Source organism: Talpa occidentalis, unplaced genomic scaffold (assembly GCF_014898055.3).
Source record: "Talpa occidentalis isolate TD23 unplaced genomic scaffold, MPIMG_talOcc4v2.1 talOcc4.17, whole genome shotgun sequence".
Lineage (NCBI taxonomy): Eukaryota > Metazoa > Chordata > Mammalia > Eulipotyphla > Talpidae > Talpa > Talpa occidentalis.
The window spans coordinates 36,890,064-36,916,567 of NW_023601754.1; the positions used below are offsets into that span (position 1 = coordinate 36,890,064).

General features: G+C 51.0%; 1 protein-coding gene across 1 annotated transcript in view; it reads left to right on the top strand.

The window, feature by feature from the left end:
* Positions 1 to 25,520, top strand: part of CNGB1 (cyclic nucleotide gated channel subunit beta 1) — a 58,521-nt gene extending 33,001 nt beyond the window's left edge. The window contains exons 19-32 of the mRNA XM_054697504.1: positions 165 to 317; positions 1,637 to 1,845; positions 2,618 to 2,668; positions 2,912 to 2,998; positions 5,800 to 5,864; positions 6,708 to 6,830; positions 8,564 to 8,705; positions 9,405 to 9,564; positions 10,989 to 11,086; positions 11,182 to 11,265; positions 14,038 to 14,156; positions 14,380 to 14,526; positions 22,427 to 22,640; positions 25,221 to 25,520. Coding sequence (XP_054553479.1) covers positions 165 to 317; positions 1,637 to 1,845; positions 2,618 to 2,668; positions 2,912 to 2,998; positions 5,800 to 5,864; positions 6,708 to 6,830; positions 8,564 to 8,705; positions 9,405 to 9,564; positions 10,989 to 11,086; positions 11,182 to 11,265; positions 14,038 to 14,156; positions 14,380 to 14,526; positions 22,427 to 22,640; positions 25,221 to 25,520 — 1,952 coding nt within the window. The remainder of the gene's footprint in view (positions 1 to 164; positions 318 to 1,636; positions 1,846 to 2,617; positions 2,669 to 2,911; positions 2,999 to 5,799; positions 5,865 to 6,707; positions 6,831 to 8,563; positions 8,706 to 9,404; positions 9,565 to 10,988; positions 11,087 to 11,181; positions 11,266 to 14,037; positions 14,157 to 14,379; positions 14,527 to 22,426; positions 22,641 to 25,220) is intronic.
* Positions 25,521 to 26,504: the final 984 nt, after the last annotated feature.

Below are 26,504 nucleotides of genomic sequence, written 5' to 3' on the forward strand. Positions count from 1 at the left end.
ATTTAAGAGGAAATGTGGGGTTTGATCCAGGAGAGCGCCCTGTTTTCTGCATACAGAGCTTGCAGCTGGTTGTGAGCCCGCCCAGGTCTGCAGCTGTAAGCTCTCTCTCTGCACCCTCTACCTGAGCCTCAGGGCTGGGTGAGATGGTGACTGTCATCCTATAGCCCCTTCCAAGAAGACCCCAGAGCCAGCCCCAGAGGTGAAGCCGACCGAGGCACCAGCTGAGGAAGAGCATTACTGCGAAATGCTGTGCTGCAAGTTCAAGCGCCGTCCCTGGAAGAAGTACCAGTTTCCCCAGAGCATCGACCCACTAACCAGTGAGTCCTGGGTTGGCCCTGGGCATTGCCATCATGTGATATAAGAGGGCAGGTGGTGGGAGGGGAAACCATGGACTCTTGACCCCAAACTGAACAAAATCCTTGAGTGAGGAACAGAGGATCACACCCATCTTACAGATAAGGAAACTGAGGCACAGAGCAGTTAACTGGCCTAAGACACAACTAGTTAGTGGCAGACTCAGGGCTCCTGACACTTGGCCAGGTCTTCCCTGCTCTTGCTGTTTCCTTCCCAAAGCTGCTCCTCTGGGAAAGGCAGAAGTTCCTCCATTTTGAAGTGAATTTCTCTCATGTTCCTTTAAAGCCATGTTTTGTTCCTCAGGAATACCAACCCTTCATGTGTGCACAGCACTTCACAGTTTAGTTTCTTATCTCACCTTTTGGTGTGACTTGAGGAGGGCAGGACAGGTGCCAGAGAAGGACTTTCCCAAGGTCACATAAGCAGTCATTTGGGAGGAAGCACTCCAACCCTGTGCCCAGTGGGTCTCCAAAAGTGACCTGTGGGCACGCAGACCTCTCCTGCCGCCCGCTGCTCCCCTCAGCACCCGCTGGTCCCCTCAGCAGTGTACTTTGGTCCTTCTGCCTGTTCTGCCCCCAGCTATGGCTCTGGTGAATTCTCTCACCCTCCTGCACTTCTGACTGTATCCAGTGCTTGTATAAATAAATAATCTTTTTAAAAAATTAAAAAATAAAATAAAAGTGACTTGTGGTATCCATCCATCCATCCATCCATCCATCCATCCATCCATCCATCCATCCATCTGTTCATGCATCCATCCATTCATCTCCGTCCATCCATCCATATGTCCATCCATCCATCCGTCCGTCTATCCATTCACCTGTTTGTTCATCCATCCATCCATCTGACCATCTGTCCATCCATCTGCTCATCTATCCATACACCCATCCATCCGTCCATCTTCACCTGTCTGTCTATCCATCCATCCATCTGTCCAACCATCTGTCCATCTCCTATGAATGCTTTACTAAGACTAGAAATATATATTTTGGGAGAATAATTTCAATAAGAATGGAAGCAGGTGTTTTCTAATAGCCATCTATTATCTTACATGCTCCCTTATCCCTTCCTCAGAATGCTATGATTTATTGGGGCCAATCAGTCATTTATTTCTAAATCAAAGCTAGTTTTACCTTTGCCTCTAAGTTACAGAAGAGCCACATGTGTTGCTTATGGGAAAGTGTGAACAAATGAGAAGAGGGAAGCCCCAATCTAACCCTACCGGGAGGAGCCCTGCTCTACTTGACATTCTAGCATGTTCCTGCCTTCTCCCTGCTCCCAGACCTGATGTACATCCTGTGGCTGTTCTTCGTGGTGCTGGCCTGGAACTGGAATATCTGGCTGATTCCAGTGCGCTGGTCCTTCCCGTACCAGACATCTGACAACATTCACCTCTGGCTGTTGATGGATTACCTGTGCGACCTCATCTACCTCCTGGACATCACCGTGTTCCAGCTGCGCCTGCAGTTTGTCAGAGGGGGGGATATCATTGTGAGTCACCCGCAGGTTGGGGGGTCTGGGGGTGCCTGGGAGTAGGCCCTGTGGCCAGAACCTTCAGGAGGTGGTAGTAGACAAGAAGATAGATGTACAAGCAAAGCTCAGCACATGTGCCCTCAACAACCCCGTTGCTTATTTCACGCGCCTTTGATACATTCAATTATCACCTATCAGTCTTGGGTGAAGTGGCGCTAGGGCACCTGATGGCGTCAGAGGTGGAGAAGTGGCTTCCACCGTGTGCGTGGGCCTGTTTCAGATCCCAGCCCCACCACAGCGAGCTGTACCCCTTCTCCGAGCCTCAGTTTCCTCACCTGTAAAGTGGGGTTAGTAATCGCCCCCACCTTGTAGCAGACGGGCGCAGTGTCCAGCACAGTCACTGTTGGCGTCCCAGTTCTGACTGGCAGCGCCTACTCCGCTGTGGCAGACAAGCGGAGGGTGTGCCTCTAAAACAGATTCGAGGAAAATGAATTTCCTGGGCAACCTCTTCCCTGGTGAATCCAGGCGGCTGTCAGTTCCTCAGCAAATAAGGTGCAAGTGAGACCACACTAAGAGAAAACCAGCATCCTCGCTTTCCATCTACCTGGTGACCTTGGGCCTGGGGAGACCAGCCTCCTCACTTGTGGGCCCTAAGGCTTTCCCCGACATGCACCTTGTGCACTCAGGGCCTTCCCGTCATGCAGGTGGGGTGCCCGGGGCCTCCACCATAGCCCTGTGGGTCGGGATGAGCTCACAGGCCACCCCGTACTCATGGCTCGTTCTCTTGCAGACAGACAAAAAGGAGATGCGCCAGAACTACATGAAATCTCGCCGCTTTAAGGTGGGTGCAGGGGTGCTCGCTGCCGCCGGATCTTGGAAGGGTCTCCAGGGTCTGGCTGCTTCAGGGCAGGGTGACTGGGTCCCTTCCAGGGCCAGCAGAGGCTGGGAGCCAAACTGTTGCTTGCTGGGGGGATGCCTCCTGCCCTCGGTTTTGGGCCTTCCCTGGGCATTCCAAGCCCTCCTTTGCACCCTACATCCCTGGGCTTACCTGGGTCATGCACTGGGGTGTCCCCTGGGATTTCAGATGGATGTGCTCTGCCTCCTGCCCTTGGACTTTCTCTACTTGAAAATGGGCGTGAATCCTCTCCTCCGCTTGCCCCGCTGTTTGAAGGTAAGACGGGCATCTTCCCGGGGCCCGCGCCAACGCCGTGTTCCAGCAGGTGTCCCTGCACCTGTAGATCAGCCCTGAGCCTGAGCGGTGCACCTGGGAGGTGCGGGGTGGGGTGGCCCAAGGGAAGCTCAGGACAACTCTTCATGTTTCTCTGGTGCTTCACACAGGCTTGCCCTTACATTGCTCCCGGTGGGTGTGTATTCCCACCATTTTACACACGAGAAGCTGAGGCACAGAGAGGTTAAGTAACTTGCCTGACGTTACACAGGTAGGAAGGAGTGGAGTCTGGATTTGAACCCTGACCATCTATCTCCTCTGTCTATGCTTTCAGTTACCTCAGGGACTCCCAACAGTGGGATTGCTGATTTTTGATGGTCTCCTTCCAAAGTTGGGGAAACTGAGGCTTGGAAAGCAAGGGGAACTTGACTTGCCCAAGTCACAGGATCCAGGAAGTGGCAGGGTGGATTTGAATGTGTAGCTAGCAACCTGTTTCCTTATGGCTGTTGTTCAGTGTCATTACAGTTTCTGCTGCCTCTGGGGATGCTGGTGTCCCTGCCAGGGTGACTCAGTGTGGCACAGAGACCTGCAACTGTCCATTAAAGAGACCAGGCTTAATAGCCAGTACTCAGGAGTCCCCAACTGGGTTTTTTTTTTTTTTAGATTTATTTTTTATTTATACAAGAGCTGGGGTACAGGCCAGATGCACGGGAGGGTGGGAGGATTCACCAGAGACAGAGCAGGGAACAGAACAGGGAGACTGACGAAATACACTGCTGAGGGGAGCAGTGGGCAAGACAGGAGAGGTCTGCTGCGCCATGTGGGTTGCTCTGAGGCCGGCAGGGATAGAACTGGCACTGCAGAGGCTGCGGACAGCTTCACAGGGCTGTGCTTAACTACCTGAGTTTTTTGTCAACTAATTAAATTCATCTTTCTTCTCATTGATGCTTATGGTGCTTCCTTAAAATGGTAATGAGGGGATTTACAAAAGAGGCAAGTGCATTGACCTTTAATAACCCAGAGAGATTGGGCAGAGCAAAAATAGGAAGGATGCAAGTACCTATGGAAAAGAAAGCTCCTCTTGCTGGGCTCTGGCATAGATGCTGCTGCTGATCTTCCTGGCTGCTGAGAGGAAGAGGGAAACTGGAAGGAAGAGGCAGCCTTCTCTGACCTGTGCTGGCCTCCTGGGAGCTGCAGAGGTCACTTCCTCTCTTGGGAAGGGGGAGATGGGGTGCAGGGAGATCCTCGCTGTGGTGAGTGTGCATTTCTCAGGTGCCTACATTTAGAACCATTGAAGATGTGGTTCTTCCAGACTCACGTGAGGGGCCCAAGTCCAAGGTCCTTCTGCAGTCAGTGCAAACTCTGGATGGAAATTAGGACCAATACCGAGATGATGCTTATGGCATCGATGTTATTTCCAAACATCGAAAAGCCTGTGTGTAGAGGTCTAGAGGGGGTGTAGCGTGATGCAAAGAGCTTGCCCTTTGGGGTCAGATGTGGTTCAAATACTGACACTTACCAGCAGGGTGCTTTGAGGCAAGTTATTGGACTCCCTGTGCCAATTCAGTGCCTGTGTAAACATGTGATACAGAGATGCCTGGGAAGCAGGGCCATTAGAGGCCCTGGCCAAGAGGAGCGGTTGTTACTACACTTTTATCATCACGAATGAGCCATAGGACAACATGAGTGGGGGGTGTCAGGGATGCTGTTTCTTTGTAGAATTATTTTCATTATACAAAAACATCAAAAACAGGGCCTCCCCTGGTGGCGCAGGTGGTTGAGTGCCACGCTGTGAAGCTGTCCGCGGTCTCTGCAGCGCCGGTTCGATCCCGGCCAGCAGGTGAGGGTCCCACATGGCGCAGCAGACCTCTCCTGTCACGCCTGCTGCTCCCCTCAGCAGTGTATTTCATCAGCTTGCCTGTTCTGTTCCCCGCTCTGTCCCTGGTGAGTCCTCTCACCCTCCCACGAATCTGGCCTGTACCCCATTTTTTTTAAAGATTTATTTATACAAGCACTGGGTACAGTCAGAAACATGGGAGGGTGAGAAGATTCACCAGAGCCAGAGCGGGGAGCAGAACAGGCAGACTGATGAAATACACTGCAGAGGCTGCGGGCAGCTTTGCAGCCCAGCACGCAACCGCTGCGCCACCAGGGGAGACCCTGTACCCCATTCTTATATAAATAAATAAATCTTTAAAAAAACAACAACCAAAAAAACCCATCAAAAACAGGGTCCTTAGGGCCTCCCCGGTGGCGCAGCGGTTGAGCGCTGGGTTGCAAAGCTGCCAGCAGCTTCTGCAGACCGGTTCGATCCCCGGCCCCTAGGCAAGGGTCCCACATGGTGCGCAGACCTCTCCTGCCGCCCCCTACTCCCCTCAGCAGTGTACTTCGGTCCTTCTGCCTGCTCTGCTCCCCATTCTGGCTCTGGTGAATTCTCTCACCCTCCCACGCTTCTGACTGTACCCAATGCTTATATAGGGTCCTTAGCTGGGGGTGCTTGGACCCCTAAAAGTTTCGTGATAAGATTCAGGGCCAGTGCCCCCTGACATTGCACCAACTATGAGAGTGTGATTAGCAGATGAACTTTCTGTGGGAAGATGAGCTGTGATTCTCGGCAGATTCGTGATGGAGCCCCAAGGGGTAAGGACCTCTGATTATCAACATCGGCTCTCCAGGACCCTCCCTCCAGGGGCTGCAGAAAGCATCCTCAGGCCTGGCAGTGTAGTGTGGGGACCGGGTTGGGGTGCTATGCACAGCCACCCCACAGGGCGGGGGTGACCCTGATACCTTGTCCTTCTTCCCAGTACCTGGCCTTCTTTGAATTTAACAACCGCCTGGAAGCCATTCTCAGTAAAGCCTACGTTTATAGGTGAGACTCTTCCACCCCTGCATACACACGTGCGCACACACTGGCATGCACATGGGCACACACGTATGTGCACTCACATCGAGGATGGAGCCTCGTTGCAGCGAGAATGGAGCCAGACATTCTCTACCCCCATTGCTTCCTCTCGCAAGCCCCCCTGGCCGGGCAGGCCCTGCTGCCACCGGAAGCAGGGCCTCTTCCTGGTTCTTCTCCAAGGGATGTTTGTTTTTTAGAGAACCAGGACTATCCCATTTCCCCCAATTGTGAGGAGGACAGACATAGGTTGACACGCCCGGCTCACCCGCATTTCCAGGGAGCTGGTCTCATTTTGGTCTCCCTTAAGGGAATGGACGCCCGTCACCCAGCTCAAACATTGGGTGACAGTTGCAAAGACACAGTAGGCCATCAGGGGCACCCAAGGATGGGGTTCCAGACCCGTCAGGTCACGCTCAGGGACAAGCTCTGCTCCACATTTCATGGCGCTGCCCTTCTCCACACACCGTCTGTCCCTCTCCTTGGCACCTGTCTTCGCTGGAGCCCCAAATTGTCTGTCGGGAGCTCTGTGCCAACTCCAGTCCCCCTTGTAACAACTGTGCTCCTGCACTGCCACTCCTAATTGGCACCTCTCAAGAGAGCATGAAGTTCACCCACCCCAGCCACGGAGTGGTCCCAGGGCCAGCACCCATCCCGCCTGGCAGCTGGGAGGGAGGATGCTTCAAGGGGGCAATCTCAACGTGGGCATGGAGGGAGGGCAAGGCTGGCTTATTCCCTGCAGTCCCGGCCCCTGGGGAGGGAGACCGGCACCACCCTTTTGGCTGCTGTGTTCATGCTTTTCGTCTTCTGCAGAGTGATCAGGACCACCGCCTATCTGCTCTACAGTTTACACGTGAACTCCTGTCTGTATTACTGGGCATCGGACTACCAGGGCATCGGCTCCACGCACTGGGTTTACAATGGTGTGGGAAACAGGTGAGCCAGTCACCCTCCTGGGGCCAAATTCAGGGCACACAGACTTCAGCACCATGTTGCTGAAGCCACCTTGCTCCCAAGGAATCACTGACACGATGAGGCCCAAGTCCTCATGTCTTCACTAAGCTAATGCTGCCAGAGCACCGGCCACGTTCCAGGCAGCTGGGACCTGGACATGAACGAGCCCTGCTACAAAGATCCGCTTAGCAGGCCCAAACCTAGTAGAGTTGGCAAATTCACCGCATGTGAAAAACAGAACTTCAGGGATGTCCCTTGCCATGGCGAGTGCGCCAATCAGGAGAGGCTGGAGGGAGAAAGTCCAGCGTTTTTCCTGTCTTTTTTCTGTGGGTGGTCCCGTTGCATCCACACCCCAGCATCTGGAGAGCCCCCAGCTCCGTCCTGCCAACGGCTGCCTCACACGCCCTCTGGTGGCCAGAACCAGCATGACGGGCCCTCCTTAGATGTCCTCACCCAGGTGGTCATGCTGTGCAGGGAGAGCCAGATCTTTGCTCCAGACCTGGAAGCTAGTCAGAGGCAGAGACCCCCATCCCAGCTCCCCGATGACCTCCCTGTCCCCCTCCCCACGCCCACTGCACACTGGCTGTGCCTGTTCCCCCTACCCATTCAGCTTCTTGAGACACAGGCCAGTCTGTTGTTCTTTGTGTCCTGCAGACGTGCGGCTGCCCAGTGACAGCGAGCTGCTGGTGGCTGACATTTACCAAGAGCCCACCATGTGCCAGGCCCTCTCTAGCCTCCCTTTTGTGGTCATGATCACCCTGCCAAGGAGGTTCTATTGCCAGGCCCATTTCAGGAGAAGGAAGCTGAGGCTTGGCAAGATGGAGCAATTTGTCCCGTCACTCTGCTAGAAAGCAGCAGAGCTGGGTTTGAGCCCAGCCAGCCTGGCTCCAGAGCCCACGTTCCAATGCCATGGGCTGGTTTGGGGTCATCCTCAGAGCGGACAATTATTTCCCGACTGGTTGATGTTCTTGACTTTGAAGCTGAGCTAGGACCCTGGAAGATGGGTGTGTAGGGACCTGGGCCAACTCCAGATGGCTCCCGAGTGCCCTGATAAGAGGGCAGGAAGGTCCAGGACAGCTGACCAGGACTGGCCTGATTGGAGGCCTTGTGAGCCTCACCCCCATGCTGGGAGGCACGGTCTGCAGGTATGGACAGGAGCTTGAGTGGCTCTGGCTGCTTCATGATGGCCAAGCTCAGGCTTTTCCTAAGCCTTTGACCACACACACAGGCCCCCTTCACCCACAGCTCCCTTCCTGATGGTTCGTGGGCCTCTGTCAAGGAACAGATGACACCCTGGCTTCCAGGAACTTGCCAGCTGGTGATCATGGGTGTTCCCTTGCCCTTTGGGGGCCTCAGCTTCACCATCTGGAAAGTGGGAAGACAGGGAAGGTGGGCCTTGAGCTGTCTTCCAACATCATCATAGCTCTTGTGCTCTGGGAACCAACATGATGGGGTAGCGAAGGAAAGACTGAAATATTGGAAGGATATTGTGGGAAATGTTAGGAGCACAGGCATCAGGAACTGCAAGAGTCAGGACCAAACCAGACAGCGTATTCCAGGGTCTGCTCTTGCTGCAAATCTCAGAACATTCTTGGGCCTAAAAGGTGGTTCTCCTTATATTTTCCTTTGGGGCTCCATGCACATCTATCGGTCAGGCCACCCAGGGTCATGGGGGGGTCTGTGACGACCAAGGACACCTTCTCTTCTGTCCCTAGTTACGTTCGCTGTTTCTACTGGGCTGTGAAGACCCTCATCACCATTGGTGGGCTGCCTGACCCCGAGACTCTCTTTGAAATTGTCTTCCAGCTGCTGAACTATTTCACGGGCGTCTTTGCTTTCTCCGTGATGATCGGACAGGTAGCTGGGTCACTAGTGTAGCTCCCCACCCACCTGCCTGCAGGTCCTTCTCCTTCCCATTGCTGTCAGCATCTGTGCTCTCTCCTGTGGGACCCAGCCCGGGAAAGAACCCTGGCCCAGGAGTCAGGCGCCTGGAACTCTGGGCCCCGCTGGATAAATGGGGTGCTGGTCTCCAGGTCCTCTCCCTCTCTGAGGTTGCCCAGCTGAAATGTCAATCCCTTAGGGATATGTTGGATGGCTGAACAGAATAGTTTTCTGCAAAGGTTGAGGATTTGGGCTCTTCCCTTGGAGAGAAGTCCTGGGGGGTTTCTCACATGTAGGGGTGCATCTGCTATTCTGGTCAGTACATGAGGCCACCATCGTGCAGTGCATGGGGTTCATCTGTCTTCCAGCTTGAGGTCAAAGGGCCTCTGGCACGGAGGGGCTACATTACACCAGAATCAGCCCATTGCAGTGAGGTACCCCCTCCTCTGCAACCTAGGGGCTTGAGGCTGCAGAGGGTACCCCCACGCTGGGGCCAGAGCTGCCTCTGTTCACCAAACCTTTGTGTGCAGGCACATGTCTCCTCTTTCTCCCCATCTCCCTTACCACTCACGCCTATGCCCCTGGTCTGTACAAAGTTGCCCCCCAAGTCCCCAAAGTGTGGTCATTGGCCCACTCTGGCCCAGCAGCCCCCTTAACTCCCCTGTCCCACCCCAGATGAGAGACGTAGTGGGGGCCGCCACTGCGGGACAGACCTACTACCGCAGCTGCATGGACAGCACCGTGAAGTACATGAACTTCTACAAGATCCCGAGGTCTGTGCAAAACCGGGTCAAGACCTGGTACGAGTACACCTGGCACTCCCAAGGCATGCTGGGTAAGATGGTGCCCCATGGCCCTGGGGTTTCCCCCCACCGACTCCCCCAAGCCTGCCATCCTGGGCTCGTCCCATCCTGTGTCCCTGAGTCCCAGGCTACTGGGGCCTCTCTGGCTGCAGCCCCAACATAGACGTGAGAGGGGTTCAGGGAGACCCCTGAAGATCCACCCTGTCCCAGCTCACTTTACCCACCTTGAAATGCATCCCCGTCGGAGGTGGAAACACAGGAGGGGTCGAAATCAGGAGAGAAGGCATTCTCTCCCTCTCACCACCCTCTCGCTTTCCACAGATGAATGGATGGGTAGACAGATATATATCTGGTAACCTTTATGTTATACTTTGCTTCTGGAGTTTGGCCAGCTGGGGGGGGATACGCGGCCAGGTATTGGCAAGTCTGTGGACACTGAATGGCAGAATCTCCATTACCCTTCACTGCTAGTGCACATGACTCTACAGTTTACAGGCGTGTTCCCCCCAGTTGCCCCATTCCATTCTGGTGACAGCCTTGTGACACCTGCATTGCTGTTCCTTTTCAGAAGGGCACATGTGAAGGGCCAGAGAGGGCCCTGACTTGCCTTATGTCACACAGCCTCAGTGCTCGGGCCCCTGAATAATGGTGGCGCAGCGGGAGGGGCTCTGGGTTTGGGATCAGGTAGCACATTTCCTGTCTGCAGTTACCCACTTTCATTCCATGCCAGGCTCTCTGCTGGGCCCTGCAGACTCCACTGTGGCCAAGCCAATTCCATCCCTGCTCTCCTGGGGCAGACTGTGGAGTTGCATGGCCTGCTCTCAGAAGCAAGGGAGGGTGGGAATTCACCAGCAGACGGGGAACAGAACAGGCAGACTGACGAAGTACACTGGAGGGGAGCAGCGGGCGGCAGGAGAGGTTGCATACGGCCCTGGATGGGGGTTTTGATTCTGTCCCCCAGGACTACAGAGCTGTGGATAAGTCACTGCTCTCAATGAGCCTCTCTTTCCTTGTCTGTAAAGTGGGGGTTAATGTAGCAGGCACCTCGTGGGCTGCTAGAAGGATTTAATAAAATAATATTTGTAAAACACTTTGTAGAAACAGTTGTTGCTAACATTCTATGGTGTGAATAGGGAAGACAGTTCATCCACAATTTCCATAAAGGGAGTGACAAGGACTACAGCACAGGACGCTTGCATAATTGCTACTTGGTGGATCTTAAGGGTGGGCTTCCTGGAGGAGGTGACATTAGCACTGGGTTCTGAAGAATGAGTAGGAGTTAGCTGGGGGATGCACAGGGACGTCCCTGGCAGAAACATCAGCAAGGGTGAGAGAGGGTCCTCTCCTCACCTGGAGCCGCAGGGAATAGAGCCAACCAGCCAGTGCAGACTCACCCTGTGCCTGGTGGGGGTGCGCCTGGCTGTGCCTCTGACCTCTGCCAGGGTCTTGTTTGCAGATGAGTCAGAGCTAATGGTGCAGCTTCCAGACAAGATGCGGTTGGACCTTGCCATCGACGTGAACTATGACATTGTCAGCAAAGTGGCCCTCTTCCAGGTAGTGCCATCCTGGCGACCCCACCCTCAGGGCCCTGGGCTACCCAGAGCCCACACCTTCCTCTAAATGGGGCTCCTTTCCCCCCTCTGGGGCAGGGCTGTGACCGGCAGATGATCTTTGACATGCTGAAGAGGCTGCGCTCTGTCGTCTACCTGCCTAACGACTACGTGTGCAAGAAGGTGAGTGCGGAGCAGTTGCGATGTGGTCAGGGAGTCCCGGGCTCTGGGTGCTTGGCATGAGGGGGCTTTGTCCAGCTCTGTGCAATGAACTTGGATGTGCTTGCAGTTTTGCATTACATCTCCATTACATTTCCCTTAGGGGGACCATGGGGTCAGCACTAGGAACCCCATTTTACAGAAAAGGAAAGTTGGGAGCCTTAAATGGTAGGAAAGCAGTGTAGGTAGAACTGCTTTTGGCCTGGTCCTCCCATCAGGTGGAAGAAGGGTTGGGACCAGGCCAGGGGTTGTAGACTGGCCATGCTGGTTTCAGAACCATGTTTTGTGGGTTTTTTAAAATGCCTATTTTTAAAGAAAAGTTGAATTAGTTCTGAAAATTAGAAGATGTCGCATAACAATCCAGTTTCTGGCTGAAAACAGAAAATCTGCTAGCGCTGGGCCACACTGTCTCAAATAACCGAGTCAACAGGAGTGGAGAAGGCACTGCCCCTGGAGGGACGTCATGATCTCTCCTGATGCCACAGACTCTGCCACTCCCCATTGGCCCACACAAGGCCCACTTCACTCCTTTATATCACCCCCCTGAGCCTGGAAAACATTTGGGTTTGAATCTTGGGGTTAGGTGGTGTCTGGGGCACTTTCTGTTCTTACTTGTTGGGATTCAAGGTCAGACTCATCAAGGTCACCTGGTGAGTGCTTGAGGGAGGGGGCGAAGAACTAGTTTTCATTCCTCTTACTAAAGAGCTGTTAATAAGACTAGATGTGTGTGCTGGGATGAAAATAATTGTTCACGCAACCCCCGGAAGACTCTGGAATACCCATCCATGCTGTTTGAAGTTTCTGGAAGCAGAGGGCCGGGGAAAAGGTGCTGCAGGAGGCTGAAAATTCTCAAGCTGCAGCCTGAGAGTCCAAGAGATATTTGGGAACAGTAGAGTGATCTGTCTGACATTGGAGTCACTGCAATCTTGGGCAGGTAGCTTGCCCTCTCTTCTGGATAAAGTGGGGATATTGCTAGGGCCTCCCTCATGGGGTGGTTGTGAAAACTGAATAGGACATACATAGGAGTTTGGCACCTTACCTGGCATGGAGCAGGTGCTTCTGCTGTTGCAATCATCCTTGTGGGTAACAAAATTCGCTCCAGACCAGGAAAAGTGAATCAGCTTGCAGTTAGTTGGAGTACTTGGTGAATGTGTGAATGGCGCCCTCTGCTGTCTGGTTTTGCTCATGACAGTCTCACAGAGACACCCCAGGCTATCCTGGGGCAATCCAAGGCTAGTTAGTGAGGTGAGGGGAAGATCCACAGGTCTCACCCACTTTGACGCTGTGTTAACTTTGACACAGAAACAGGGAAATGAAACCTCCTTCCTTTTTTTTAATTTTAAAAATTTTTTTAGAGCTTCTTTTTTGGTTTTTTAAGATTTACTTATTCATGCATACAAGAACCTGGGTAGAGGCCAGGTGCACGGGAGGGTGAGAGGATTCACCAGAGACAGAGCGTGGAACAGAACAGGCAGACTGATGAAATACACTGCTGAGGGGAGCAGCGGGTGAGACAGGAGAGGTCTGCCGCGCCATGTGGGATTCTCGCTGGCTGGCTGGGATTGAACCCGCTCTGCAGAGGCTGCAGACAGCTTCACAACGCTGTGCTCAACTGCCTGCGCCACCAGGGGAGGCCCCCCCGCCTTTATTTTAAAGAAGCGCATGCATTTATGAGATGCCCAGACATTTGTCAAATGAATCACAAATGTAATCCTGACCTGTCTGTTCCCTTCATACGTGCCAGGTGTGACTGACAGGTAGCAGGTAAGGGCAGGGACCTCTGAGGCATGAGGATTGGAAAGTACATAGCAGCCTGGGTATTTCTGATTGCAGTCCAAGCTGCAGTTCAATAACCATTCATTCATTCATTATGATTTAATTTAGAGTTAGACCTGTGTATTAGTCTGCAAGGGCTGCTGTAACAATGGGCCACCAACCAGAAAGCTTACACAACAGAAATTCATTGTTGCACAGTTCTGGAGGCTGGAAGTCCAAGATTAACATGTTGGCACTCCTGACTCCAGTATAACCTCCTACAATTTAACAAATGTTATTTATAATGCTCCTATTTCCAAGTAAGGTCACATTCTGAGGAACTGGGGCTTAGGACTTGAGCATATGACTTTCAGGGGAACACATTCCTATTCATGGTGACCATGAGGTCTGGGACCAGACATTGGGCTCGAATCCTGGCTCTGTGTAGGCCTGGCCTTGTGACCTTGGGCAAAGTGTCCCTGCCTCAGTGGGCTGTTAGGATTAAGTAGGCTCGGCCACATAAGACACTTAGAACAGTGCCTGGTGCAAGGAATTGCTGTGCAAGCATGAGCATTATTATTGCTTATTCCTATTTCAAATTTTTGCAAATACTTGCTGAGCCCCTGGTGTGCTGTGTGCTGGGCACAGGTGCCCATTTATTGTATGAGGCACTGGTCGGTGCCCCACAGGGTATACAATTAAGATTTTGCAGATCACACCTGCACCTCACAACACATCTAGCTAATTCCTTTCCACAGACCTGTGGGTCATGCAGGCTGGGGGTGGTCACGGCCCTCCATCCACAGATGGGGAGACTGAGGCACAGGGAAAAAGTGTCTGACCCCACACCACATCCCGTGTAGACAGCAGGGCTGGACACCAGCCCAGGTTCCTCCTCACTGTACCACCCACCTCTGCACCCTCTCCTGCTGCTTTTGTAGTCTTTGGCTATGACAGAGGGCCCCCCCTTCTCTGTTTCAGGGGGAGATAGGCCGTGAGATGTATATCATCCAGGCGGGGCAGGTGCGGGTCCTGGGTGGCCCGGATGGCAAGTCTGTGCTGGTGACACTGAAAGCCGGATCTGTGTTTGGAGAAATAAGGTCAGAGGGGAACTGGGGTGAAATGGGGGGACTGGGCTGAGGTTGGGGGTGGGGGACCATCGATAGGACCCTGTCCTCATGGGATCTGAGAATGCTGCACAGGTGCCAGCCGACACGGCAGGGTGCACCCCCCTTGCCTGCATGCGACAAGGTAAAGTCAAGAATTTAGTGGGGTCAAAGCCGCAGCCCCTGAGGGTCTCACCTGCCCCTTTCTCTGCCCCAGTTTGCTGGCTATCGGTGGGGGGAACCGGCGCACGGCCAACGTGGTGGCCCACGGCTTTACCAACCTCTTCATTCTGGATAAGAAGGATCTGAATGAGATTTTGGTGCATTATCCTGAGTCTCAGAAGTTACTCCGAAAGAAGGCCAGGTACATTTTTTTTTCCTTATTAAAAAAAAGTCCATTTAACTTTTTGTGTGCATTTTAGCAGGACTAGAACTTTCTCTTACAAAACCTTTAGCGAGCTCAGTCATACCTAGATCAAAATCAGAAAATTCAATATTGAAACCATACTATTTTGTCATCCCTTGTCCATATTCAGATTTTGCTGAATGTCCCCAGGGGCTTGTCTAATTCTCCTTTTCCATCCCTGCATCCAGCTGAGGGCCTTCGGCTACACTAAGTCCCCAGGGAGCTGCAGTCTCCTTCTAGGCAGATAGTTCTCCAGCCTCTTTCTTTAATGGTTTCAGCTTCTTTAAAGGGGACAGGCTAGTTATTTTGAAGAATGCCCCTCTACTTAAGTTTATTTGGTGTTTTCTCATGATTACCTTCTGCTTCTGCATTTGGGGCAGGAAACACTCAGAAGTGATGTCTCCTTTTCGGTGCTGTGTACTGAGAGGCCTAGGACACTGTTTTTTCCTAGGACTGACAATTTTTACCTTGATCACTTGGTTAAATTTTCTGTACTCTCGGGTTACTATTTTTCTTCTCACAATGAATCAGTAATTAATGGGATGTCATTTAAGATGCCATAGAGATCCTGTTCCCATTCTGTTCCCTCTGCTTGCAGAATCTACGGAAGGTTTTTGCAAAATCAGGGATCACCATGATGGCTGTAGAATGATAATTTTTTTCACCCCATCAAGCATTCTGCATTGGTGTGGGGGGGGTGAGAGGTTTCACCAGAGGGGGAAACAGAACAGGCAGACTGACTGAAGTACACTGCTGAGAGGAGCAGCGGGCGAGACAGGAGATGTCTGCTGCGCCATGTGGGTTGCTCCCTGGCCGGCTGGGGCATCGAATGTGTGCTGCAGAGGCTGCGGACAGCTTCATAGGTTGTATCTTAACCCCTTGCACCACCAGGGAGGCCCCCTTTTGCATTTCTTAGCTAGCCTTCTACTCTTGGCAAGAATTTTTTCATTTTTCTACTTGTATCAGTATGGAGTTACCTTATGAACACCCTATTAAATCATTATTTTGATTATATTACAATCCTATTGTATTACAATATCTTATCCCAATCATTATTTTGATGTTCAAAGGCTCCAGATATGGCCATTGGGCACCCCCCTGAGTCTGGCTCTTGTGACTCTTTGCTAATATCTCCACCTGTTCAGGCACTGCTTTGCTTATAGCACAGCTTGGGCTTGACACCAGCCTCATCCCTGCTTTTCCTGCCTCACCCTTGGAAATGGCCATCTCTCCAAGGATGATTGATTCCTTTTAGAGGAGAATGGTTTTAAAAACCAATATCTGAATACTAAGTGTGCTTATCACTATGGGGTGTTACTAGGCTCCAACAGAGACAGAGCTGGGAAATGTACCCAAGTATATACCCACACATGTAGACACATATGCTGAAATGTATAGTCACATCTGTTTTCTGGATCTATCAATCAAATCTATCTATCTATCTATCTATCTATCTATCTATCTATCTATCTATCTATCTATCTATCTATCTATCTATCGATCTATCTATTGAACTGTCTGTCTGTCTGTCTATCTAATCTACCCATGCATCCATCCACCCATCTATCAACTATCTATCATGTCTCTATTTTAATATAACACCATCTACTCTCCCTTTCTACATTTGTATGTTTCTTCTCCATGGTTGTTTTCCTCATAACAAGTATTCATTTGATCAGTCTTACCATATAAAGAAAGTTGTCTTTTATTTGACACAGATGATGTAAGTGTTGTGTTCAAAGTTTTCTGGGTACGTTCTCTTTTTCTTCCGTTTTATGGGTTATTTAATTCACTTGAAATACAATTAGGCTTGTGTGTTCTGGTTTGTGCTCCATTTTGGGTACCCCGATCCGTGTTGATTTTTGTATGTTTGTTTTGAAAATGTGGAACATTAACATGGTACCAAAAATCAAAATTCTACAAAATAGTATACACAGAGAAGTGTCCCGACTCCCCGACCTGTGCCCGCCCACACCCTACAGGTGCCCAGCTCACCAGTGTCTGCTTTCTCCCTCCTGACTTTCCTTTGGCCCAAAATAGGCAGATCTGTGGATATTTCACTGCCCTTTCTGTCTTACACAAAAGATTGTGTACTGTAGATTTGCTCTTGCACTTTGCTTTTTCTCATGTGGCAACAAATCCTGGGAAACATCCTCTACCAGCTCAGCTTCCTATTCCTCATTTTCCTCATTTTGACAGCTGCAGAGACCATCCCTACCCATGGCCACCAGGGTATTCCAATATTTTACAGTTGCAGACAGCACTGCAATATATAACCTTGTGCATCTGTTTTGTAGTGTTGGGATGGGTGATTTTTTTTTTTGGAAAAGCAGGTTTTTTGGTTTTGAAACTTTAAGATCAGATTTTTAAAAAAAATTTTTTTATCAAGAGAAGTGACTACTTTATTTTTTTAATATTTTATTTTATATAATTCTTACATCAGTTTTCATTTTTTTAAAAAAAGATTTATTTATTTATTTACACAAGCACTGGGTACAGTCAGAAGCGCGGGAGGGTGAGAGAATTCACCAGAGCCCGAGCGGGGAGCAGAGCAGGCAGACTGACAAAGTGCACTGCTGATGGGAGCAGCGGGCGGCAGGAGAGGTCTGCGTGCCAGGTGGGACCCTCCTCCGGTGGCCGGGGAGCAGCTGGGGATCCAACCGGCACTGCAGAGGCTGCAGGCAGCTTCGCAACCCAGCATTCAACCGCTGTGCCACCGGGAAGGCCATTCAGTTTTCATTTTTGCACAATGTATGCATTATCATTTTGATTATATTCCCCATACAATTGCACCCCCCCCCTTATTTTGACCCTAGTCCTTCCTCTCCCCTTCCCCCACCCCGTGGTTTGTCTCTGGTTTATAGTTGCTTGTTGATTTTGATTTTTGCTTTGTATTAATTAGTCTTTTTCCTGGTCCCTTATTTAGGTTTTTCTAAATTCCTGCTATGAGTGAGACCATCCGGTATTTTTCTTTTTCTTTCTGGCTTATTTTGCTGAGCATGATCCCTTCCAGCTCCATCCATGTTGCTGCAAACTGCATGTGTTTATCTTTTTTGGTTGCTGAGTAATATTCCATTGTGTATATGTACCACATAAGATCAGATTTTAATTGAGTGATGAAGGCAGCATGGTATAGAAGAAAACCCAGATAGGCTTGGGAGACTGATAGGGCTCAAATCCCACCCATGTGTGACACTGGCTGTGTGACCTTAAAAAAGTTGCTTAACCGTTCTGGTCTGTTTTCTGTAAAATCATATATATTTCTTTCTTTTTTTTTAATTTATTTTTTTAAACATTTATCTATTTATACAAGCACTGGGTACAGTCAGAAGTACAGGAGGGTGAGAGAATTCACCAGAGTCAGAGCAGGGAGCAGAACAGGCAGACTGATGAAGCACACTGCTGAGGGGAGCAGAGGCCACGGCAGGAGAGGTCTGCGTGCCATGTGGGACCCTTGCCGGGGGCCGGGGATCGAACCAGCGCTGCAGAGGCTGTGGGCAGTTTCGCAGCCCAGTGCTCAACCACTGCACCACCAGGGGAGGCCCAAATCATATATATTTCTATAAAATAGGACTAATAAGTCCTGGCTTTGTTTTTGAGAAGATTAAGCAAAATAATGTATGTGGATTTCTCCAGTAGGGTCCCTGGTATTTGGGAGTACTCAATATTAACAATAACAATAACAATAATAACAATAACAATAGCTCTTCTTTATCCATTAAATATACTCTAGAATTTTTCAATTGGATAGAGTCTTTTTAATCCACACATCTGTTCCCCCCTTGCCTTTCATCACATATTCTTAATTTCTGCTTTGTCCTATGAGGTGACACTATGAGTAAATGACACAGAGTGGTGATGACAAAGGGAACAAACTCACCAACATCCACACATGTAGCACAATAATTTATTGAGTCATAATTCCAGGCTGTGGGGACTCAGCAGGAAGCAAACAAAGCTTACATTCTAGTGGAGTAACAATGATTATATAATGTATCCACTGGGGATGAGGGCTGAGAAAACAGTAAAACCATGTTAGGAGACAGAGTCCAGGAGGGAGTGATTTGAGTCAAGTCAGTCGCAGGAAATGAGAGTGAGCTGGGGGACTGCAGGGAAAAGCATTCCAGGCAGAGGAAACAGCATGTGCAAAGGCCACAAGGAGGAACAGGCATAGTGTGTGTGCAGACAAGCATGGATGAGATTTGTAGAGCTTTGTAGATGAAGCCTCACAGTGGCTTTGGCTTTTACGCTTAATGATAGGGAAGATAGGCAGAATTTTACACAGAGGAGTGATTGGATGGGACTCAGCCTCCTACAGGGTCCCTTTAGCAACCCCCAAAGGTGGCAAGTGGATATAGCCTTGGCATCAGCATATAACACACACAAGACAGAGGGGTCCCCTAGGGAAGGAAGCTGCTCTGTGACTCGAGTTACCTGATTGTTCTCAGGGAAGACATTGGGCCCTTCCAAAGGCTGGTCATTCTGAACTTGTCCCGCAGAATCTGCCCGCGTCTCCCTCCTCGGCCAAGGGAGAGGGAAATAGAGTCAATCCTCATTATTTGCAGATTTTGTATTTGTAATCCGCCTACTCACTAAAATGTCTTTGTAACCCCCAACTCAATACCTGAGGGCCTCCCTAGTCACTCATGGGCATGTACAGAGACACCCAAAGGGCACGCTCCCATCCGAGGTTGAGCAGGTGACACTCTGCCTTCTTGGTTCCGCTCCCACTCTAAACATGCGTCTTCTGGGCCATTATGTGCCACGTTTTTCAGTCTTTGTTGTTGTTGTGTGTGATCGCACTGTTTCAAGTGGCCTCCAAGTTTAGGCGTTGTGCTAAGGGCAGGAAGGCTGCGGTGGGCTCAGAAGTGAGTTATTGAGCTGTCCACCACAAGCTCAATGTGAATGAATCAACAGCGCATATTAAATAACACACTTTAAACAAACGCACATGAGGCAGGCTTGTGTATTGATCGGTTGATGAAAATGGGATGAGAGGCTGGTGGAAATGAACCCTGTAATTTCCCCAGAAGCGATGGTTCACTAGTCACTAATGCGTTGTTTGCAAGCACTTTCTGGAACTTAAATACCATGAATAATGAGAATGGACTGTTTATGTCTGAGAATTGGCACCAGGATCCCACTCCCCCTTCCTGCTCCCCTGTGGAAGGAGCAAGTCTCAGCAAAGCCAAGTTCAGCTGCCATTCTGTTCCTCTTGCTGGTTAGGCAAAGGTTTGCAAATCAGCTGGAATTCCGAAAAGGCCTGATTGTGCGGGTGGTGAGCCTGCACCCGGTGCTGGAGAAGGTCGAGGGCTAGTGTAATTTGTAGGATGAAGGCCCTGGGCCTGGGGGTCTTGGCAGATTCATCAGAGAGGCTGGCTTTCTAGACAAGCAAGCTCCAGGAGAGAGGCAGAAGGTCATGGACGGGCCGTGCCCTTGAAAGGAGAGGTGTGGTTTGAGAGCCACAGGGCCAAGGCACATCTGGGTTGGCAAGAGTCATGCATGAGATTCTGTCCAAGCTCCCCGCTTTATAGATGGGGGACCCAACTAAGTAAAGTGCTCAGCTCTCTGGTTTGACCATCCTGGGGCAAAAAGCTCTCCTGCCAGCTACTTTATCTGGGGACAAGAGCTCAATCCTAATTGTAGGGAAACATATACCATCTGAAAATGAGGATCAATTTCCGGGATTTATCTGGATGGGTTCCAGAAGCCAGCTCAATGTTTCTAAACAGAGACAGCCATTAGCGATCAGCATGTCATTTCAATAACCCACTGAGCCTCCCCACAGACCAGCGTGCTCTGAGTTATGGACTCCAGTGACACAGGTGGCAGTGCCAGGCCTGTGAGAGGCCTCTGATGAATTACCATGTTTGTGTCCTCCTGCGGGGCCCAGGCTAGAAAATGCAAGTCTTGGGCAATTAATATCAATATGCACAATTTAAATCCATTGCCTCGGATTAGATAAGCAGCCAGTAATGGCTCATTTTTAAACAAACAAGTTTTGCTGGAACCCTGATGAATGAATTTGCCAATTAATGGCATAGGCCCGCTAGATTGCAGGCCAGAGTCATTTGTTCTTGAATCAAACTACTCATTATGTATTTGTAGCGTGAAAAATTCCTTATAAAAGGCCAGGGCTGTCTGATGGGAAATTCTATTCTAATTTAGAGAAGCAGGGTGATGTATTGCATTTAGATCTGGGCTGTGACTCCGCCTTTGCTACTTCCTACCAATCTTGGGCAAGTTGCTCCCTGCCATTCTGAGCCTCAGTTTCCCCAACTGTCATAGGTGCAATAATCCTAATCTTTCCCATGTCACAGGAGTATTGTCAGTGTCTTAGAAGGTAGTGACCATGATGTTGCTTTGTGACCATTACAATCTGGGGTGCTGGGGTCAGAGGTGCGGGTTGGAATCTGCTCTGCTGCTTCCTAGATGTGAGGCCTTGGGAAAGTTACTCTCTCTGGACTTCCAGATCCTCATTTGAAATGAGGGAGAATAACAGGACCCATCCCCGAAGATGACTGGGAGACTTAAATGACAGAGTACCAGTTACCTATGCTACAAAACAATACCAACACAAATTCGGCAGCTAAACCCCACAAAGATTTCTGTTTTATAATTTTATTTATTCATTAAAATTTTTTTCTTACATCGTTGTAGTCCTTATAGTTCTCCTGCCACATATTACTCAAGAACCATCACTGTATTCCTCTGTGTTTATTCCTCCCCTGCTTTGCCCCCATCACACCCTCTGCTTTGCTATATGCCTCGGTTCTGCGGTCCGTTTTCTAGTTTCGACTTTTCCTTGATTTTTTGTTTGCTTACTTTGTATTCCACATATAAGTGAGACCTTTCCATATTTATCTTTTTCCTTCTCGCTAATTTCAGCTAGCATAAGCCCTTCCAGGTCCATCCACGTTGCCTCAAATGCTATGGGTTTTCTTTCTTGATTGCTCAGTAATATTCCATTGTATAAATATACCACAACTTTTTGATCCATTTGTCTATTTTATAAACCCACATAGATGTCTTATCTCAGAGTTCTGTGGATCAGAAGTCCAGGCACAGTGTAGATGGGTCTGCTCCAAGGCTGTCATCAGGGTGTTGATCAGAGCTGAGTCTCATTTCAAGTTTTCATCGGCAAAGGGTAGCTGAGTTGGTTCCTTGTGGTTGTAAGATTGGGGGTCTCCGTTCCTAACTGGGCGTTGGCTGGTGGCTGCCCTCAGGTTCTTGCCAGTTGGGCCTCCCTCTCTCCCCTGCCCCCAGCCACTTGTATCATCAAAGCCAGCAAGGGAGACAATCCAATGTGATATTCACAAAAGTGATATTCAGCACCTTGCTCTATCCTGTTGGCCGAGAGCAAGTCACATGTCCCACTTCCCTTCAAGCCAAGAGGATCACACAGAGGCATGAACTCCAGAAATAAGATCACAGGGTCACCTGTTGGGGATAAGCATGGGTCTGACAGGTGTGGAAAATGGTGCTGATGGTAAAATGACTAGGAAGCAGAAGAAAAAGAAGCAAAAGTTTTGGGCCCTTTTCATCCGGGCATCCTATTTCTGATTCCATATGTTAAAAATGGAATCAGTGTTTTACTGTGTGACTTCAGAGAATGTACTCCACCTCTCTGAGCTTGAGTTTCTTGCAGACAATAAGACCCATGTCAATGTGGTTATTCCATCACTCAGCGAGACACTAGGCATAAAACACTGAGCACGGCTCTTGCTCCAGAAAAAGCATTGAAAAATCGTTAGCAAAACAACCCTGCCACACAATCCACCATGAAGTCCGTGCACACGCACCTTATTTCCTCTCACAGAGCAAGCACGTGATATAAGCAGAGGCTGCTTTCTTTCAGGCGCATGCTGAAGAAAAACAAGTCCAAGGAAGAGAAGAAAAGTGTGCTTATCCTCCCGCCACGGGCCGGCACTCCCAAGCTCTTCAATGCCGCCCTGGCTCTAGCAGGAAGGGGCGCCAGAGGGAAGGGTGGCAAGCTTGCCCACCTCCGAGCTCGACTCAAAGAACTGGCAGCGCTGGAAGCGGCGGCAAGACAGCAACAGTTGCTGGAACAGGTAACTTGGCGGGCGCCCAGCCCTCCCATCCACTTCAGCTGTGTGCTAGCCAGAGAGCTGGGGTCTCCCAGAGTGGACCACACATTTGATGCCCCCCCTTTTATATTAATCACTGGTTGCAAGTGACACAGCAACTCAAATTAGCTTGAGAAAACAAGGAATTTACTGGGTCAAGGACCGCAAAGCTTGGCAAGGCTAGATCCAGAAGTTTGCACAATGCCAATGGCTGGCTTTGGCATCTAGCACCCAGCTTTCTCAGTGATGCCCCCCTGCTCCCACAAGAGGCAGGCCCCCAAGAGCTCAAGGGTTGCATCCTTCCGGTTTAGCAACTGCAACAGAACAAGCCCCATTTTATATAAAGCCTTGCGATGAGGCTTCTCCTGATAAACCATCCACCTTAGGCTAAAAATAATGCATTTGCCACCTCCCCACCGAACATCGTGGTTCGGTACGTACTGAGCTTTAGCCCAACCTACTGAATCCATGTTGCTTTCGCACCATTGTAAAAAGTGGACCCGGTGATTCCAGAAAAAAATCCCAGGTTCACTGCCCTTGGCCAGACTGGGTTATAGGTCAGTTCCTGGGCCATTCAGTGGGGTGCTCTGGAGAGGCCTGGCTCACATGCCTCGCCTGGTCTGAGAGTTGGAGGGGGGTTCCCCAAAGGGAGTCCTGCTGCTGTGGCAGAGGCAGGAACAGTTGCTTTGTGCAGGGAATGTCCCTCCCCAGATGGCAGTCATGTTCTCATATTTAATATCGTGTCTGTGACAATTTAAAAGATTTGAAAGGAGAAAGCCCTGCCAACAGGCACAGTGCTGTCTGCCCCTACCCCCATAAATCCAAAGGGAATTTTAAAATTAGTTCTGGGACTCTTGTCTGTGACTAATGCCAAGAACGCCAATTAGAATGATTGCACTAATTATGGCTGTTCATGACCGTCCTTCGGGGAGGCTGCTGGGAACTGGGGGTGGGGCCCGGCAGGCGCTCAGTGGCAAGGCCTCTTTCGAGGACGGGGCAGCAATCCCGTGAACTCAGTCTCAGCTAGACTGTTGTCACAGCGTGGCACCTGTCCAAAGGCCACCTGATGGCAGGAGTCTGATGAGTGATTATCGATGACATTTGGGCTTCTAAGACATTCTCCACATTCAGCCCCCCACCCCCGTGGCCCTGGACTCGGGGCAGATGTGAGTGCCTGACTCAACACCCGTCAGGGCCAAGGTCGGGCTGGCAAGTTGGGGTCTTCAGTGGGACTGAGTGGGCATGAGCTCCAAGCCTCAGGGCAGCCAGAGGCTTCCTCTGAAGCAGGACTTGTGGCTCCGAAGTGTTGAGGCAGCTTGGAGATGAAATTTGCACACATGCTCTACGGAAAGTTCACCCACCTGCAACTGAGAACAGCCCGGGCACCAGGTGCGAGCGCAAGGAGCTCTGAAACAGCAAGTCTAATGACGCAGGCCCCAATCCTGGCTGTGTCGCCACCAGCTCTGTCGCCTGGGGAAGCCCCTCAAGCTTTCTGAACACCACATTCCTCAGGGTGCCAGCCAGGGTTGTAGGCATGGGGCAGGACACCTCTCAGGAAAGCACTGGAACACGGCAAGGCACCTGAGCAGCCTGCGCTGGGGGCTTTGGGCTCCGTCACAGCCGGATGCTGCCAGAAGTCCTGAAATGCGCCCTGTCTGGGCATCCTGCCCCGGAAGTGTGTGTTGAGTGTTCAGGTGGACAGGGGAGGGGAACAGGTACCCCAAGACCTAGAGAAACATGGGGACAAGGGTAGCAGGTCCCCAAAGCTGCCTCGGGTCCCCACTCCACTGCCCTTCCTTTAATGCCCTATGACTTGAGTGAACTTCAGGGGTGCCTTAAATGCTCTATCACTGCTCAGGCGGGTGTTGGATGGCTGTGGACCCTCGGACCCCCTCCTCTGGTGTCACACCCCACCCCCAGCTTCCTCCATGGAGTCAGACAGAGCGGGTGTCCACAAAGATACACAGACAGCCACCGGCTCTCATGGGAACCAGCAGGCTGGAGGCTGGGGTCCCACCAAGTCCCCAAACAGGGCGCTGAAGGGGGCTGAGTCCAGCCTAGTGCCAGTTGGTCCCCAGCCCATTCTACCCCTGGGGGTCTCCACCTTTGAGAGCTTCCAGAAGGAGCCATAACAGCTCCTGCCTTCGTCAGCTTTTCCCTGGTTGGCTTCAAGTTTCTTTCATTCACCCAAGAGCATTCATTTGTGGGTGGGCAGGGCGGGGAGTCAGTGTTGCCAAGGCTGAGGGGGTTGGGGGGTTCCTAGTCACAGCCTCTCCTCCTTCAAAAGCTCAGAGGCTTAAACACAAGGGCCCAGCTCTGCAATTCAACTGAGGCCTGAGATAGTCCCACGATTCCCTCCAAATCCAACCAGGGCTTGGCATTCTTAAACTTTCCATAATACCCGGTTTCTGCCAAATAACCCTAATGGGCTCCTACCCCCTGTGTGGTACACAATCCCCCTCCTTGCACTTGGGCAGTCCCAGAAGGTGAGAACAGAGATGTCCCGGCCCTTCCAAGAACCCTCGGGTCTTCTCTGTCTCATACGTCACCCTTTCTGGATTGCAGGCCAAGAACTCAGAGGGCGATGGTGGAGAAGCTGGCCAGCCCGCTGCCCCGGGCCAGCCCGCACCTCCAGCGCCTCCTGCGCCTCCTGTGCCCGCAGTGCCCCCCGCGCCTCCTGCGCCCGCAGAAGCCCCAGCCCCGCGCTCACCACCACCTGCCTCCTCTCAGAAGCCAGAGGGAGGAGGGGAGAGGGCGACTGGACCCCAGGAGCACTCGGTGCGGATTCACATGAGCCCCGGCCCGGACCCCGGCGAACAGACCCTGTCGGTGGAGATCCCGGAGGAGAAGAAGGACGCGGAGTGAGGTGACCGCCACCACAGCTACTGGCAGGTGCAACTGGGGGTCGGCCCCTGCTGCACACCCCCGATCCATGCCCCAGGCCAAGGCGCCTGTTGTCAGTAGTGGCCGCCAACATTCCTGCCTTGACCTCAGCTTCTTCCAGGGTGGATCTGGATATCAACTCGTATAGTGTTCCAGCCCCTCCCTTGAGAGCCCTACCTCCCCCCATGGCTGTTATCTTTTTTTTAAAGATTTATTTATTTATGCATAGAAGAACTGGGGTACAGGCCAGAGGTACGGGGGTGAGAGGACTCACCAGAGACAGAGTGGGGAGCAGAACATGCGGATCTACTAAAATACACTGCTGAGGGGAGCAGCAGGTGAGACAGGAGAGGTCTGCCTCGCCATGTGGGTAGCTCCCTGACTGGGGATCGAACTCGTGCTACAGTGGTTGCAGATAGCTTCATAGGTTGTGTCTTAACCCCTTGCACTACCAGGGAGCCCCCACAGCTATTATTTTTAAGAAAAAAAATTCTTTCCTGCTCTAAAAGTTCACAGGCAGGAAACAGAATGGGACTCCAGCCCCTATCCGTAGCTTTGCTGGAGAATTGAAGGGGTATTGATTGAGTGCTTGGGGGTTTCTCCTTCACCGCTGACTCCTTCCATTCAAGGGTAGGAACCATTCTGGCAGAAATGTACTGGGTTTGGCTAAGGGGGGATATGGCAAACCTGATCCCATCCGCCCATGTCATTTATCTTTGCCGGGCAGTCACATTAGGCGTGGTTAGGGTGTTGAGAACTTGATCGCCCCCAGACTCTGCTCATTTCAGAGTGGACACCATTATCTCAGAACAGATTAAATGGAAAGGGCTTGTTGGCAAGGAGCTGTGAGTGATTCTGGGCACACCCTTCTGCCTGTCACCCCACTCTCATCTGCACGGATTAATCTATTGCTTCTTTCTGACACCCTTGCATAGAGATGATGGTAGCGACTTCAATTAATCTGAG